Genomic DNA, 16169 nt, shown 5'->3' with positions numbered 1-16169 from the left:
AAAACTGAAGCGACGTGTCCCATAAGTGTAAAATGTTTTTTATTTAGATGTTTTATACTGTGCAACAGTAACAATACAATAAGTTGTACAATCGAGCGATACAAATACGGAAAACAGAGACATCAAAACATCTGTCGTTGAGCATGAAATGAAGCTGAACAGGAGCCCGAGTCATTCCCTCAGGAACAAAGGGGAATAAGAGAATAACATAATCGCTGATTAAATATGCATTTTGTTTCTATTTACACGCGGATTCTCTAAAACGGCGCATAAAGGCTGTGGAGGATGAGCAGTCAGTCAAGAGTCCACTGCAGCTACAAGTCTGATTTTCCAGTAAAAAGGCAAAAGTTTCCCTCCACAGATGTGAAGTCAACAGCGCTATACAAGCTTTTTTTTTTCTTCTTCTTCTTTTTTCCTTTTATTGGAACCGTCAATGCCTGGAGCACTTCCAAATAAAACTCGTCAAAATTAGGCATTTTGTGGGGCAAAAAAAAACAGCGAACTTCTTCCAGGAATAGAAAAAAAAAAAAAAAAAAAGTGTTACCATGAGCATGCATGTTTAAACTGAGCTTCAAAGTTTAATCTGAAAAACAAAAAGAGAAAAGACACCTTCAGTCACGTCTGAAAAAATAAAGATGTAGCTTTAAAAGGGGATATAAATGTTTGTCCTTCTCCTTTTCGAACCTTTTTTTTTTTTTTTCCCCCTCAACATCTGCTTTCATATCAAAATTCCCACGCCACCCAACTTCCTCGTTCCTTTTAGTTTGAAATGTCTCTGATTCCACTACGTTTAAAATTACAAATGATGCGTAATATTTATAACAACAAATGGAGAGAGAAAGAGAGATAACATTGTCTACACATTGGAACTACGTTGGCATGAAAACAGTATTAGCTGAGCAGGGTGTCTGGCGTTGGCTGGTCCGGTTGGGTCCGGAGCCCCGCGTCATCCGGAGGTGGTCGACGAGCCGTTCAGAGAAACCTTCCGGGGTTTGCTGCTGCTGCCGCCGCCGCCGCCGCTGCCGAACTGGGTGAAGGGCCGGCTCGGGGTCGGGGTAGTGGCGACGGGAGTCCCGTTGACGTTGTTGGGCCCGTGTGGGAGTTGCGGATGCGGCGACTGCGCCGGCGTGTCGGGACTCGGCAGCGACGAGGACGTGGACGGAGCCCCGGCTGGACTGCCGGCTTTGTCGCTGGCGGAGTCGCTCTCTGGACCGGATCTGCTCGCACTGTTCTGCCCTTCCTGCTGCGCGTGGCTCACCTTCATCTTTTTACAGTTGGGTCGGACCCGGTACTTCAGCGGCAGCGGGCCGTTCTGTAGAGAAAATATTCAAATACTAAGACACGAATAACCTAAACATGTAACGCCTGCACGTTCGTCCAGCCTAAAATACAAGATTAACTCCAAAATTGCATTTATCCAAACAATTGGCGAGAACTAAATCACAAATATTTGGAAAAAGAGTTCAAACGCATTTATTTCCTTTTACCAAAACGTAATGTATTAGCCTACAAAATGTAGCCTATATTTGGCATTTATTGAAAATTAAAAGCTTGCAATAAAAAAATGTAAACGTTCACAATATGAGATACTCTACAGGTTAGATGAAGCACATCTCCCAAGATTCTGAGGGAATCAAATAATCTAAAATATGTCCTCAGGAATAACCCTATTGTAGGCTATATTTTGTCAAATTATGAGATTTGAACCAAATTGCATGAGATGGACCATTTTCCTTTCAACAGACCCAGGTCAGTTTGAGGTTTAAATTTTTTTTTTTAAATTAAACAAAACCTTTTTAATTTGACCAACCAGCTGCAACACCAGTTAAAACAACGTGATGGAAACACATCTTTAACAAACAACTGTTTCATTATAAAACTATTGAAACTAAATAAAATGTCTTTGACAGGGTCTTATAGCACTAAATAAAAAAATATAATTTCAAGATCAGGAAAGAATTTTAAGCCTTTACATTTGTTATTTTGCTGCAAGAAATATTAACAAATATTTGTAAATACATTTATTTTGAAATATAAATTTTACAGTGTTCAATATCACCTCCAGCTAAGGAAGAAACCTTTCAGACAACTTAGAAATACTTTCATACAGCACAATTAATGGGCAGTTAAAAGACATTTACAATTTAGCACCTTCAGTTAAACAACCAGAAGTTGCCTAAAAATTACTAAAACGATCTTTACCCTTCTCCAAGTGTAGATATATGCTATATCCATTAACGTGTAGTAATCTTTCAGAGGTTCATCTTCATACATGACTTCAACCTAAAAGAGAAAAAAAAAAAGGGTCATCTATTTTAATAGAAGTAGGTTTATCAAAGGAAATCAGCTATTGTATTTGCATTTAATTTAAATATTAAAATATAAATGCTGACATCACAATTATTTTGATAGATGTATATTCAAATATCTGTCAAAAATAAAGATCATTTAAAAGAAAAACCTGGTAGGCGTTTGGGATGTCCATTTTGCTCCGCAGAAACTTCCTCAGATGCATGACTGTCATGGCTGCTGGACACTGCAGGTACCTCTTGTTGGCCACCTGCAGATTAAATCAAATATTACAAAATGATGCACATGTATTGGTGTAACAGAATATTTATATGCAATGACTAAAAATCAGAATTTTACAGGGAAGCAGGCAGGTCCACCTTAAAAACAGGAAAATAGGATTGCAAATACAATGTGTCTGTTTACCAGGGGGAGAAAAGTAATGTTTGGCTAAACTGTGTCTGCAGATTTCAAAATATTCAGTTGTTGCTTCCTTAAATGGAGTCGACAGGATGTTTCAAAAATACTGACCGAGGCAGAGAGTGTGAGTGTGGCCCTGTCTTACCTGATCTTTTGACTGTTTGTCCTCCACTGCACCTCCCAGTCTGCACAGAATAAACATGGGAGAAATATAAGTAACTTTCCAGCTTGGACATATTTACATGTTTATTCCGATCCAAAACCATAACATACAAAAATAAAATAAATAAGCGTTATCGATACAACTCCAAATTAAAAATCCTACTTTGTCAACATTCAATCATTTAAAAGAATCGGCTGCTTTGTTCTTTTTTCCTCCACAAAACATAGTTTTTTTAAAATTTGTATTGATTACCAGAAAAAAGAAGTTGATGAATGCAGCACTGAAGACTCAGCATCCATTTTTGTGTAAAACATTTAGTAAACTGTAAATATTATATAAAAAATATAAAAAAATCTAATGAAAAGATCATCTCCCGATATGATTTCATAAAGGCTGGATCTGTAGGTGAAATACATAAAATACATTAAAAAAAAATTTTTATTTATTTTTTTTCCCCAGTAATCATTTAAAAAAAAAAAAAAAAAATTTTTTTTTTTTAAACCTCTACAAAATGATACTGTAAGTGGTGTGTAGTTGGACTGCTGAGCTGATGGTGGCATGTGTTGATCCACAGTATAAGGTCCATAAAATCTTCATAACACCATTATTGACACGGCATATGAACATTTTTCAAAGCAGTATCTGATCTGAGACGGTAAACCTTTAATCTGTTAGAACACATATTACAAACACTTAATATTTTTTAACATATTAAAAAGAGACTACATTTCTAAAGAAGAACTTCTGTAATTAAATCAAATGTTACTTTCGGGCCGTTAAGAACAACTATTTACACATAAATACGTATTTAAAACGAGCCCACCTGCTCTGATCGAAGAACTCAATAGAGAGGCTGATGATCTCATCATCTGTAATAATTCTCTTGTCTTCATCTGCCACCTCTCCACGGTCCTCATTGGATCCATTAGAGGCTGCAGACAAGCACACACACAGATATATGAATAGGCAGAGAATGGATTTCAACAAATAAACGCACATTTCTGCATCATTGATTTGCTACATGTATAAAATAGAGCTATCCAGAAGAAAGAAAAAAAAGAACACTTGTTTTTCCTCTTCACTGTGATGACCAAAGAGAGATCAGAATCAATAACAATAATAAAGATACATGATCTCTGACTCACCATCTACGGGGTGCTCTGCATAAAAGTCTCTCCTCCTCTTCATTTCATCTGCGGACATTCAGAAAGACAATTTATCACAAGGCTGTTTCTCACATTTCATCATTTTCGAGCTGAAACAGTGACATCATCAGACGTACTGGTGCGTGATTTATTTTTTTTCCTCAAAGTGCTTTGAAGCAATAAATCTGAACATATTTGTTCAAAAGAACAAGATCATCTTCATCAGAGAAGTGGCAGGGATGTGACCATTAGTTCAAATAATCTCATTTAAAGTAATTATTTTGTGGATTATTTCACTTCATCAGAAACAGCATCAAAACCTGCCATACAGTCCATTTACATCTTATCAGAACTTTCTACCATATGGAAGAAAGTTATGATCAAACATGTGAGACTTGGCAATGAAACAGATGCTTTGCCTTACTTACTTATTACTTTAAGAGGGTTTTTTTCTCGTTGTTTTTTTTTTTTAAATCAACTTTACAAAGTAAAGACAACCAGAAGGGATCACGATGACAGCAAATATCAGCTCAGCTAATCACCGCACTGCATTCAGAATAGATTCTTACCAAACAGCCAACTGAAAAATAGTGAAAACATCATATTTTACAAACCCATACGATTTATACATATCTAAAGATAATTGTATGTAAATATTTATAACTTTCATCAAGGATAAATTGATGAAATTGTGGATGATGTGGCCATAAAATAATATATCCTGCAATAACGATATTGTTGACAAAATGACAAAATACTGAAAAATATTTTATTTTTAATGTCAAGAACTCATAATTGCAACAAAATAAGCGTAACAGCTGTATAAATCCGCAGAAATGTAACGGTTCGCTTTCAAATATTCAGGAAAGACCGATATATTATTATTATACTATTATTGTAAAACATCTGGAATTTTCTAACCAACCGAGGTTCCAGCTTCCTTTTTTGAACTCCTCCACCATGCCTGTTGCATAAATTACGTCAACAAGTCGGAATATTGCCTTTATCACAAAATTATTGATAATCTGACCAATGTTATTATGACCCAATATCATAAATCAGTTGCTATGACAGTGCAGTTCTTCTGTATGACTGAAACAACTGGTTAAAACGAAAGCTGGGGAACGTCTGTAAGAGCTGAGTCAGACTGAAACTTCCGCATGCAACTGTTTGTTCTCTTACTTTTGAAGAGGCCAGGGACCAGCTTGTACACAATGTCCTGTAAAGTTTTATCAGACCTACAGAGAGGAAGATAAACTTCAGTCAAGTCACACAGATCCTGGACATCAGATGAAACAAAAACACAAAAATGACGGTTGAGTCTTTTGGATAAGAAGACAGATAACAGCTTGCGACTGAAAGCGTCTGCGTGCAACACACAGACATTCAAACCTGTAAAAAAAAAAAAAAAAATCTCACAATACCATGTTAACCTACAAGTGCGCTTTTTGTCTGAATATTTTAAATAGATGGCTGATTCATCGGTTCAATGGAAATCAAGTGAAAACCAGAAAAAAGCAAGAACATTACTGACATGGCAGCTTCACATTACGAATGCATGAAAAGAATTCCTTTATAGATTCAAAAGAATATAAAAATGCACACTAAAGTGCATCAATTCAAGGCATTGTAAGGCACAGACACTTTGTTAACTTACCCCTGAATAAAATCCATATTTTTATATAACATAAAAACAAAAACCGAGCAGAATATGGCAAAAAAAAAAAAAAATCTCACCTAATGTTGAGCAGGGGTTTGGTTTTATGGACCTGAACGTCACAGATGGGACAGTATTTGCTGGCTTCCAGGTAGCGCACAATGCACATCTTACAAACTGTAAACCACAAAAGACAAAAATTCTGTTAAGATCAAATGCTGTCTAAAAGGACATCCTGAATAATAAATCTAGTTGAAGAACTTGGTGCTTGGAGGGAATCTCTTTTGCAACAGTGAACCGGTTTAAATCAAAGTGTGTGTGTGTGTGTGTGTGTGTGTGTGTGTGTGTGTGTGTGTGTGTGTGTGTGTGCGCGCGTGTGCGCGCGCGCGTGCGCGCGGGGAAACACTGAAAAAGAGTCCTGAAGGCTTTAAGTTGCTGCAGCATCCCCTCACACTTCATGTTTACATTCACACCGTACAACAGAGAGCTTCGTGCCGGTTTACTCACACGAGTGAAGACATTCGATGATGGTGGTTGCATCTATGAAGTATCCTCCACACAGGACGCACATGAGGTGAGGGTTGAGCTCCGTGATCTTTATCCTGGTCGTCCGATGCATGTTGAGAGGAGGGGAGAAGAGTCCTGCGAGGAAAAGAAGGACAAGTCAAATCAACGCAGGAGAAGAGGCATCGGAGGGTTCCCTCTCTGACAGCGGGAGGAGGACCGTTTGGAGAAGGCTACTGTTTGTTTGACTGCGTTAAAGCAACATACTATTTTATGCTAATCCAGAACTAAGCAAAAGCGAAAGGCTCGTCGTGGCAGATTGATAGGCGGCGGCACCGCAGTCACCTGACCGAGGCGCAGCGAGAGGGATCATAAATCAATCACGTTCCGCTGAGGTCGACGAGAGCTCCGCGCTCCGCGCTTCATCTTAAATGAACATGGATTAACACACGAGAGGAGCGGTGCAGGAGCCGTAAACCACCTGACGTCTAAAAAGGTTTCTCGGGTCCAAAAATGAGCCATGGCGCAGGAAACAGTTGTTGTTGTTTTTTTTTTGCTTTGTTTTGTTTTGCGCGCAATCTGTAAAATCAGACTGGATGTTTGCGGTTTCATTGAGGCATTTGCACTTCAAGAGCGAGTCCAGCTTTGGTTTTAGATTAGAGAACAAATGTCCGAGACACATCTGTCGGACAGCTATGGGATATAACGTGAACAAATCAGACCGATCCGGAATCCGAACATTTTCGCGTCGTAAAAAATTTGAACAAATATGGATTGGTTTATGGGACTCCTCCGCGTGATGAGCGCATCTTCTAGAGACATTTTGGCGGCACTAATATTGGCCATGGCTCTGCGGCGCCCCGGGGGTGACTGTGTCAAAAGGGGGAGGGAGCGTGTGGGGGGGGGGGATGTTATGAGGCACCCACTCACTGCGTCAGGTGTGCCACACAGGCGATGGTGGGAGGGGGGGGGGGAAACCTGGGCGTTTCTATGGCAACTCCTTTTGCTTTTTAAACCCACATGGCTGCTCGCCAGCGACCAGAACATGACAGGATGCCGAACCAAAACAACAGCGCAGCGAGCTGCCGGTGTGCAGAGCGGGAACAAGGAGGGACCGAGTCTCTCTCGCTCGCTCCGTCCCTTCGCGCACACAGACAGCCGCTGGACTGCCAGGCTGCCGAGAGAGCACGGCTGCCATTTTGTGGAGGAAAAAAAAAAAAAAAAGCCCGTATCGGTTCAACGGGCTGCGAGGTTTCCTTCGAAAGGGGACAAATAAACCGAGTATGCGACGTGTTTACGCGATCTTTATGGAGCACAGACAGGAGAGTCCAACTCGGAAAGTATGATCGCAGCTTTATTCTGCGTCGCTTTGCGCCGTGTTTTCATGGCGTGTACGCGATAATCAGCACCGTGGAGCACCAACATGGCCAGACCGCAGCGACTGCGCTGAAGTTGAAGCGCACACTGGAACATATTTCTTCAGTGAAATTACCAACTAAAGTAGCACAGAATCCATTTAAACATCAGCATCGTCTGCGCCCGTGTTTTATGGGTATTAAACTGTTACTGAGATGAAAATCAAAAGCTCAAGCGGTGAGTAAGTCCTCGTGGTTTTTACATTTTATTCAACATAGATGAGCCATGAGACAAATTAATCTTGGAAGATTGGAAAACAATAATGCGACTTTGCGCATTTTTCTTTCTTTTTGTTTTCTTTTTTTGTTTGTTTTTTTTTAAATCGGGTTTCGATAACTACTGGGGCGCCCGCTGCAATCATTTAAAGAACTTTAAAAAAAAAAATTTTTAAACCACAGTCATTAAAAGTCTATATGGACACTGGACATGGGGAGGTGACCCTCTTTAAACGATGGATGACGGCCAGCCTGTCCGGCTCTGAACCCACACTGTTACTTTATGGAGCCACAGTCGGCACCATGCCCGAGTCCCGGCTGCTCTCAATGCTCCAACCGACCTCTCCTGGCCGTCTCTGAACAGACCACTGTAGGCAAAGTTTGGACGGCGACTCTGTTCAAAGGACGCCTCACACATGGATAATGATGGATAATGTCTGCGTATATTTAGGGAGCCTGTTGCGCCATTAATCGATTGACTGGTGTTTGGACAACTGCTCTCCCTCTGTCCTCTGGGAGCTGCGTGCTCACTTTATTAGACTTCAAGTCAATCACTCCAGAAATCCAAGAGTAAAGAAGTCCATTTATAGTGGGAACGAAAATTACTAAATGGTTGCAGCACCGACCAACAAACAGAAGAGACGAAATCAGATTCCTGCTAGATTCACACAGAAGATGTGCCACACAGGCTCTTTTCTTTTTAAATGGGCAAACCAGCCTTAATTATGGAGTCAGCGTCGATAACACATCATCAATTAATTCGGAGCAGCGACTGAATCTTTAATTCGCTTAATAAAGCAACATGAAATGAGGAGATTTCCATCGGTTGTTGAAGTGACCCAAAGCCGTGCCCTCTTCATTTATCCCCAAACGAGACCAGCTCCTCTTGTAAAGCTTCGCTTTATCAACAGCAGTCGGGGATAACCCAATTAAAATTGGCAATAGGAAAAACCAGGAGCTCATATTAACCAGTCAGTCAGCTGAGAAAATCGTGAATTAAATAACTGGAGGTTCATAACTGACCACATGAAACTTCTTCAAGTCGAACTTTTATTCTGGATGGTTCTTTTTTTTTTACTCTTCCTTTCAGCGTATGTTATGTTTACATTATCACATCCATTCAAAAGACCTGCGAGGCTGCAACCTGCAAAACCGAGCGGGAGGGAAAATACATGGATTTATAGCCATTAACCAAACGCAGGGTTCCCTCCAACATTCGGGAGTAAAACGATCATTTCCCCCCTCAAGAGAGAAAAGCCTGGCTTGTGTCTGCCTGTGCTGCAGCAACAGATTCAGAGCCTCGGTGTGCGCCAGCAGTCAGCCGTACAAAGGTGAAAATATTGAAACCCACAATGAGCCTAAATGTCAACGAACACAAACAGCCTGCCGGCCACAGTTCGGGTGAATTTAAGGGACATTATTGATGCATTCTTCGGCTGCTTGGTGAGACGCAGCCAGCCCTTTGTACCCCAGCCGACGTGTCGCAGATATTTGTTTAATTTCTCAATAATTCAGCCATCCTTCTTAATCAAGATAATCATAGCTCCTGAGATAAACAGCCACAGCGTCTGTTTAACGGTGATCCAGTGTTTACCGAGCAGCCGTCATGAAACATTTATGCACAAATGAAATGGCTTGCCTCCTTGTCACGTCCATGGGAGCCATCCAAGTTAAGTTAATAAATCCAACAGTCAGGCATCTACAGCAAAGACCAACAAAACATCCAGTTCATAACACCCCAGACATCCCAACTCTATAATATGGAGCCGCTGTATGGAAATATGGGCACACAAGGACCGTTTGGAGCACTTGCTGCCGTGAACATCTCGGTCAACCCAGCCTGGTTCGCCTCAGATCTTCCACTTTACATAAATCCAAACGACGCAATGCAAAACCTAACCGCTATCAACTTATACAGACACGTTCGTGAACACTAGGTGAAGCAACAGTAAGTGCGCGAGAATATAAATTGCCGTTTAAAGCCGAGCAGGGAACATATTTTGCACCAAAAAAAGTGGTGCGCAGACACACACGGAGCTCCACGTCGGTGATCGCTGCAGCCGCCGTTGAAAGCTCCACCGCTGGATCGGTGCGTAGAAAAACGCAAAAGCACAAAGCCCAAACCTCGCCTGCTGCCCCCATTAGTTAGAGACGATATCGAATGAGACGTACCTGCAGGCTCGGCTGGGAATCGACGGGTCTTGAGGCGAATAGACAATGAAAGTTGGGAGGCGATCAGCAGAAAATGAATAGGAGCCGAGCCGCCATCTTGAAGCAGGCTGCCGACGCTGTCAGTGGCGGAGAGCGCACGGCGGACCGGAGCGCATTTCAGATGTGCGAATAAAACTCCTCGTTTCCTCGCCGCTTGCGCGCCGTGTGCGTATCCGGTCCGCGGCTTCCAAACACCCCGGTCCCTCGGCTTCGGCTCGGGAAGGCTCCCACTTCGGCACCGATAACTTTGCCTCCAAAATATCCGCTTCGCCCCCAGTAAAATGCAGCACTGTGTGTGTGCTCCGTGGAAACTGATACCGTCCCCAAAATGGCTTGTAGTTCGACCGCCCCGCTTTGGTCACGTGGTCTCGTTGCTTAAGGGTGCCTTGGAATTACTGTCGGTGTATGCAGTTTCTCCTAATCTACTACGCACGATACAAAATTAGAGAAATTACAGCTACGGACATGTCAAGAGGTTTTTTAACAACTAAGTCTCGTAAAAAACTCAGCAGTTTGTGCGCAACTGGAGCTGAAATGACACCAGGCAGCTGCTTAAGGGCGCTTCGAAATTACTGTCGGTGTATTCTGGTCTTTCTCAAGACATGTATGACGCATGATTTAAAATAACACACCATCCACATTCACAGTTTGAAAAAGCTCTCTACACAACAAAGGATAAAATCGACTTGTATGTATCACGTTTGATCAAATGGCACTTTGATTCCGGGGGTATAGAAAGTAGGCTTGCTGGTGTGCCCTCGTCTTTCTGATGTTAAAAATAACAGCAGCACACGCGCTCTCACACACGTTCGTGTCGTTTTGTCCGTCAAAAGCCTGGATTCCCTCTCAGCAGCCTTAAAGTCTGCTGGGGCACCAGGCAGCTGCCTTATTAATATCTGCTGATCGTTGGTTAAAATGTGTCCATGTGACAAATGGCTCTGGTGTCAAACCTTTGTCACAGGCTGTCCTGACATCTGCACAAAAAAAAAAAAAAGAAGAAAAAAAAAAAAAGTGCCACAACTTCCACTTGATGAATTGGAGCCTTTATCCTTCAGCCAGCTCCGCTGAACATGAAGGCATCTCGGATGTTTATGGAACCTGAGCCGCCGTGCTGCTTCAGCTGAGGTAGATGCAGAAAGCCTTTAAGACGGTTCTTGAGGCAAGGGACAGAAACTCTTGAAGATAAATTTAGTCAAAGAAGGATCTCTATAAGTGGAGTCTTTTCAAAAATATGTGTTCCCCTGGAAAAAAAAGAAAAGAAGCTGTGCTGACCGTCTTGTTGCAACAAATCCTGCAGGAAGCAAAATACACTGCTGTCACGAAACTATTGCAAAAATCCTATTCAGGCTGGTCAGTTTACAAAGCACATGTCGACCAGTTTCTGTACTGGCCCCATATTCAAACAAAATGTTCTCCATCTCACTGAAACAAACCCTGAAGACAAGAACATCAAGTATAAAATATTTTCCCACCAAAAGGAAAAAAGATTTGAACACATCAAACTGGGAAATTATTCAAAGAACAAGAGAGGTTTTTTTTTTTAATTTATTTTTTTGTTAGTTGGAATGATAATTCTCAGGTACACACATGTCATGTTAATCTCAGGTACAAAAGAAGATAGAAAGAGGTTATCAATGCTCCTGTGTGGTGAATAAAAATGGACAGCAGCATCACATCTGACAGGCTTTCTCCACACTCTTGGCAGCATCTTTCAACTTTCCCACCAAATCCTGAAAACAAGCAAACACAGATCATTTTCAAAAGGAATAAAAATGCATTAAAAAAAAAAAACTCATATCAATTGAAAAATATTTAAACAAAGCGTTACAAAAAATGATTGTGTTCAGAATTTTGATTTACTCTGAATAGACTGAAGATGTGTTTTCCATTGTGAATCCTACTGTAACCAACAATAATTAAATACAAGTCAGCTTTTCACATCAGTGCTTGAAAAAAACAGCAGCTGACAGTGAACTTTGTCATTTTAGAGACACCGGTGGTGTTACACGATGCCTTTAAAACATTTCACCTTTCGATATCAGATCAACATCATTGAATGTAACATTGATCATCATCAATGTAACATTGTCCTGTGTGGGTTTCAAGGTTTCTTGCAGCGTGATGCGCAAATCCCAAAAGTGAAGGATGATATTGATGCAGCATGTAGAGAAAAATTCCAGACAACCCGTTTATTTCAGCTACGCGGGAGACGTAAAGAAAGAATTCCTAACACATTTGCACTGTGTGAGGAAGTTTGAAGAGGAGAACTGCTCCACAGATATCTGTCCAGAGGGTGGACATTTTTCCATTTTGCTTTCTGAGAGGGAGTCTAAATGGTGCAACGGACCATTTTGATATGGACAAACAAGCCGTGTAAAAAAAAAAAAAAAAATCCCATCCTCTTACCTGTAGCTGGTCCATTGTGCAGGTAAAGTTGATGTCTTCCGAGGATCCTTCACTCTAACAGATGAACAGACACGGTCATTACGTTACCCACTGAAACGCCAGATATTCAGGGAAATAAAAGAATGCAGGAGAGTGAAACTGCAGCTGCGTTACCTCACTGTTCAGTGATATCAAGTAGAACGGGTCGTTGACTTTATCCACTTGTGCATTCTTGTTGAGGAAACCACATTTTAGATTTAAACGACAGATTTCATAACTAAAAGGTTACAAAAAAAAAAAAAAAAAAAAAAATGTCGTCATCTACCTTCATGTGGTATTGCAGACGCCAAGAAACGTCGTTAATATGAGCTGGACGCCTTCCTATGCTACAAGAGAAACACAGAGAAGACTACCGTAAAGTGCAGATTACAGAGGAAATGATGCAGGATGCTAAAACACAATAGTTTATTTGTCACTCTTAACCAAAGTTTGCATTTGGAGCTTTTCTCAGTTTCACACGATTCAACAGTTTGTCTGCAACTGGTTTTAAATCAGTTTGTAGATATCGTGGCTCTTTAACAAAAAGCATTTGTTAATGGGCAGTCATAATTCATCATTTACATTTCAATCAATCATGCTCCATTAATACTGTCCCTGTTCTTTACTGGGCAAAAGTTTGCCTCCATTTCCTCCCAATTTGATAGATTTAAACTAGTTGATCTGAGCCATGTTTTTCTTTTCTTTTTTTTTTTCCTCATCTGATGTCATTAACATTGTTCTAGTCTGGAGGGAAAAAAAAACTTTAGTTTATAATCATCAGTGAGCAAAATAAGCATCCTCCTAAATTAAAATTATACCTTTATAAAAATAAAATCTCCTTTATATTCCAGTTTTGTCTTGAAGACAAGATCAGAGTCCAAAACAAACTCTTCAAGTTCAAAAAAATTCACCTCCACAAATCTCTTTACCACCGACAGCTCTTCAATTTTAGCCTCACCTTGCTAACAGACGTTCCAGTTCTTTTTTATGTTTCTGTAAGACAAAACAAAGCAACAAGTCAGCCGCGGTTACAAACGTAAGGAAAAGGATTCCAGAAATACCATGTTGTTTGAGATGTACCTGATATGTGCTGTAGAAAATGTCTATTTTCTCTGCACTGAATGTGAGCTCTTCAAGGCTGGAGCTGCAGGAGGAAATAGCACTTTAATCAGCTGCTGATTCACACAACTTACATTTCCTTACACAGCCTGAAACCAGTATTTTAAATGTGACCACGCGGTCCCCCCCCCCAACCCCCCAATAAAAGATAACACCAGGAACCAAATACTTCAGTCCTACTTTATCATAAAGGTTGAATGTTGAGGGTTGCAATCACTTTTACAATGTGGTGATCCACCTAAAATCATCCTTTTTGAGGCGGTAAAAAGAAAAGAAAAGAAAAGAAAAGAAAAGAAAAGAAAAGAAAAGAAAAGAAAAGAAAAGAAAAGAAAAGACTCTCTAAGAAATCTAAAAGATTTGTAGTCATACGTTGGTGCTGGTTTGTTTCGTTATGCCGTCCTACAGTATTCTTGAAGGTTCCCCTGGACACCAAACTTTGATCAGAGATCAGAATATCAGCTGCCTTTGTCTAACTATAAAACTAAAGACAATGACCAAAAAAAAAAAATTTCAAAATGTCAAATGTAACCACAGCGCACACTTCAAATGGATTTGCATCCTTTTCCACAGAAGTCAACATTGCTTCACTGACAATTAGCACAGTTGCTTGATGATGTTGACGCCCCTCCAAACTAACCACAACTGGGCCACAGATAAGTGCTGCTAAGCAAAACATCCCATTCATTCACACATCTTTCACATACAGCAGTCACACAGCAGAGCATACAACCAGTGAACATCTTTGCTTGGCAGTATTTTAGACTTTGCACAATATTTTCTGCTCTTTTATATTTACTTCTATGAGAACATATGACAACATTTCTAATTTGAAATATATGTTGCTCCAATCCTGTCTGGGTTGGGCTCTTGACAAATGCAGCCACATGGGTCATATTACATGCAGCGAAGTCAGAAACAAATAGCATGATGCTCAACAACATGTCAGCTGAGTGATTGGAGAAAAATTTCAACAACCCCCCCCCCCCCAAAAAAAAAGTTTTTTTTTTTTTTTTTTGCAGAAATTCACCACATATGGAGATTATAGCAGCACGTGCTGTAGGCGACAGGACACCTTCCTCTGTGTGATGTCGCCTACCTGATCGTTGACTTGTCGGCGTTTTGTTTCACCGCCTCCAGTATGAAGGTGGTGGCTGCAGTGTGAACCTGCTTCAGTAGGATTTGATCGACCTGCTTCAACTCGGGCTGATCTGAAACCATAAAAAAAAAAAACACACGGTATGAGTAGGATGGCACCCTGCAGTTTACAGCATCCTCTCTATACGTGGCTGAAGCAGATGATCGAGGTTTGCGATCCATACTTGGGTTCTCCGAGACTGACGCACAGAATGGAAATCAATGATGATTTGCATGTGAATGGGCCCCTCAGCTGCATCAGCCGGGGGTCCTTTGTTTGTTTGTCTGGTGAACACTTCACTTTGGAAATAACTCTGCCATTAAAATGAGAGGGGATGCCGCAGACGTTGGGCAACACATGGTCGAGCAGGAGCAGAAGTTAGCCCATAGTGCGTAAAGTAAACCAAGTCTGCTGTCATTTTGCATAATTTATATTTCTGCTGTTTCAATCCAGACCAATCAACAACAACAGCACACACACAGAGAGAGAGAGAGAGAGAGAGAGTGCTGCAGGGTTCACAGGTCCTCAAATAGCTATTTAAGAGGACAACCGGATGTGTAGCCGATTTTAGATTTGACTAACAGTGATTTAAATAGCCCAACAAAGTCTTTCTAATGTGCCGAGCAGACCTGAAGCCAGTTTAAATGACAAAAGGTGCCCCGAGTGACCGTGTGAGTGGGTGCGTAGCAAGCAGCGGGGGGAAAAGCTCAAAAATCGCTTTAACACGGCCGATCGGCGGCTATCTGCTCATTGACGGTCTTCATATAACCGCGGGGGGAACCGGGGGTCGAGGAACTGGCAGGAGATCCGCAAACATCGAGGCAGCTCCGCTACACATCCACCAGGAGAGAAACCGGAAGCAACGGCGTAGACAAAAGCGGCGGCGGCGTCAAGAGGTGGCAGCTCACCGAGAACTGCCGGGTCTGCGTGAGAGGAGAGCAGGCTGCGGAGAGAGACGTCTACCAGCACCTGGAAGCTGCTCCGGTCGAAGGAGGACGGGTCGGCGAGAGACTGCAGCCCTCTCTGCACAGACTCAGACAACTCCATTTTGCACAAGGAGCGACTCACGACACCAGACCACGTGACGGATCAGCTGATGTGTGGAGAAGCAGAGAGCTGAGCGAGATAGATAGAAGGAGCGGAGGGTACATCCCGGCTGCACAGCTCTGCTCCACATTTAGTGGTTTATTACCGCGCTGGATCACTGCTGTTGTTTTGTCCTCCAAATACACGAAGCACCAGGGCTAACACACGTGCGTGCGCTCAATGTAAAACAAGAGGTTTCAAAACTGGGTTCAGGGACCTAAAAAGAGGTCACTGCAGTGATGAGGTTTATAGCTTTCTGTTAGGACCTGCATTTCGAAATAAACGCGATCGTGTGTGAAGTTTTATCAGCTATGTCTGCATTATACAATAAACGGAAAGAACATTTTCTTTAAAAAAAAAAAGGGGGGGGGAACTGAGCACGAAG

At 41.5% G+C, this 16169-nt stretch overlaps 2 protein-coding genes across 3 annotated transcripts; both read right to left on the bottom strand.

Annotated features, from left to right (window-relative positions):
* Positions 1–22: 22 nt before the first annotated feature.
* Positions 23–10066, bottom strand: bmi1a (bmi1 polycomb ring finger oncogene 1a). Its single transcript, XM_069705562.1, has 10 exons — positions 9982–10066; positions 6182–6316; positions 5755–5851; positions 5200–5255; positions 4018–4065; positions 3696–3804; positions 2855–2894; positions 2462–2560; positions 2203–2283; positions 23–1312 (listed from the first exon to the last, which is right to left on the bottom strand). Exons 2-10 carry the CDS (start codon positions 6291–6293, stop codon positions 947–949), a joined length of 1008 nt encoding a protein of 335 aa, XP_069561663.1. The 5' UTR covers positions 6294–6316; positions 9982–10066; the 3' UTR covers positions 23–946.
* A 1470-nt stretch (positions 10067–11536) lies between these two features.
* Positions 11537–15780, bottom strand: commd3 (COMM domain containing 3). 2 transcript variants are annotated; one of them, XM_069705573.1, is made up of 8 exons: positions 15607–15776; positions 14660–14771; positions 13525–13588; positions 13403–13437; positions 12731–12791; positions 12580–12636; positions 12427–12480; positions 11537–11750 (listed from the first exon to the last, which is right to left on the bottom strand). In XM_069705573.1, the coding sequence occupies exons 1-8, from the start codon at positions 15743–15745 to the stop codon at positions 11691–11693; spliced, it is 582 nt and encodes a 193-aa protein (XP_069561674.1). In that variant the 5' UTR covers positions 15746–15776; the 3' UTR covers positions 11537–11690. The 2 variants fall into 2 exon arrangements, with proteins under 2 accessions (XP_069561674.1, XP_069561673.1); XM_069705572.1 differs by having other exon boundaries at positions 13403–13588; positions 15607–15780.
* Positions 15781–16169: the final 389 nt, after the last annotated feature.

The sequence above is a fragment of the Brachyistius frenatus genome, unplaced genomic scaffold (assembly GCF_029030835.1).
Source record: "Brachyistius frenatus isolate BFR_SWC_R1_liver_20210118 unplaced genomic scaffold, ASM2903083v1 Contig_57, whole genome shotgun sequence".
Lineage (NCBI taxonomy): Eukaryota > Metazoa > Chordata > Actinopteri > Embiotocidae > Brachyistius > Brachyistius frenatus.
Note: the sequence above shows the minus strand (reverse complement) of the source record. Positions and strands in the feature narration are given on the sequence as shown.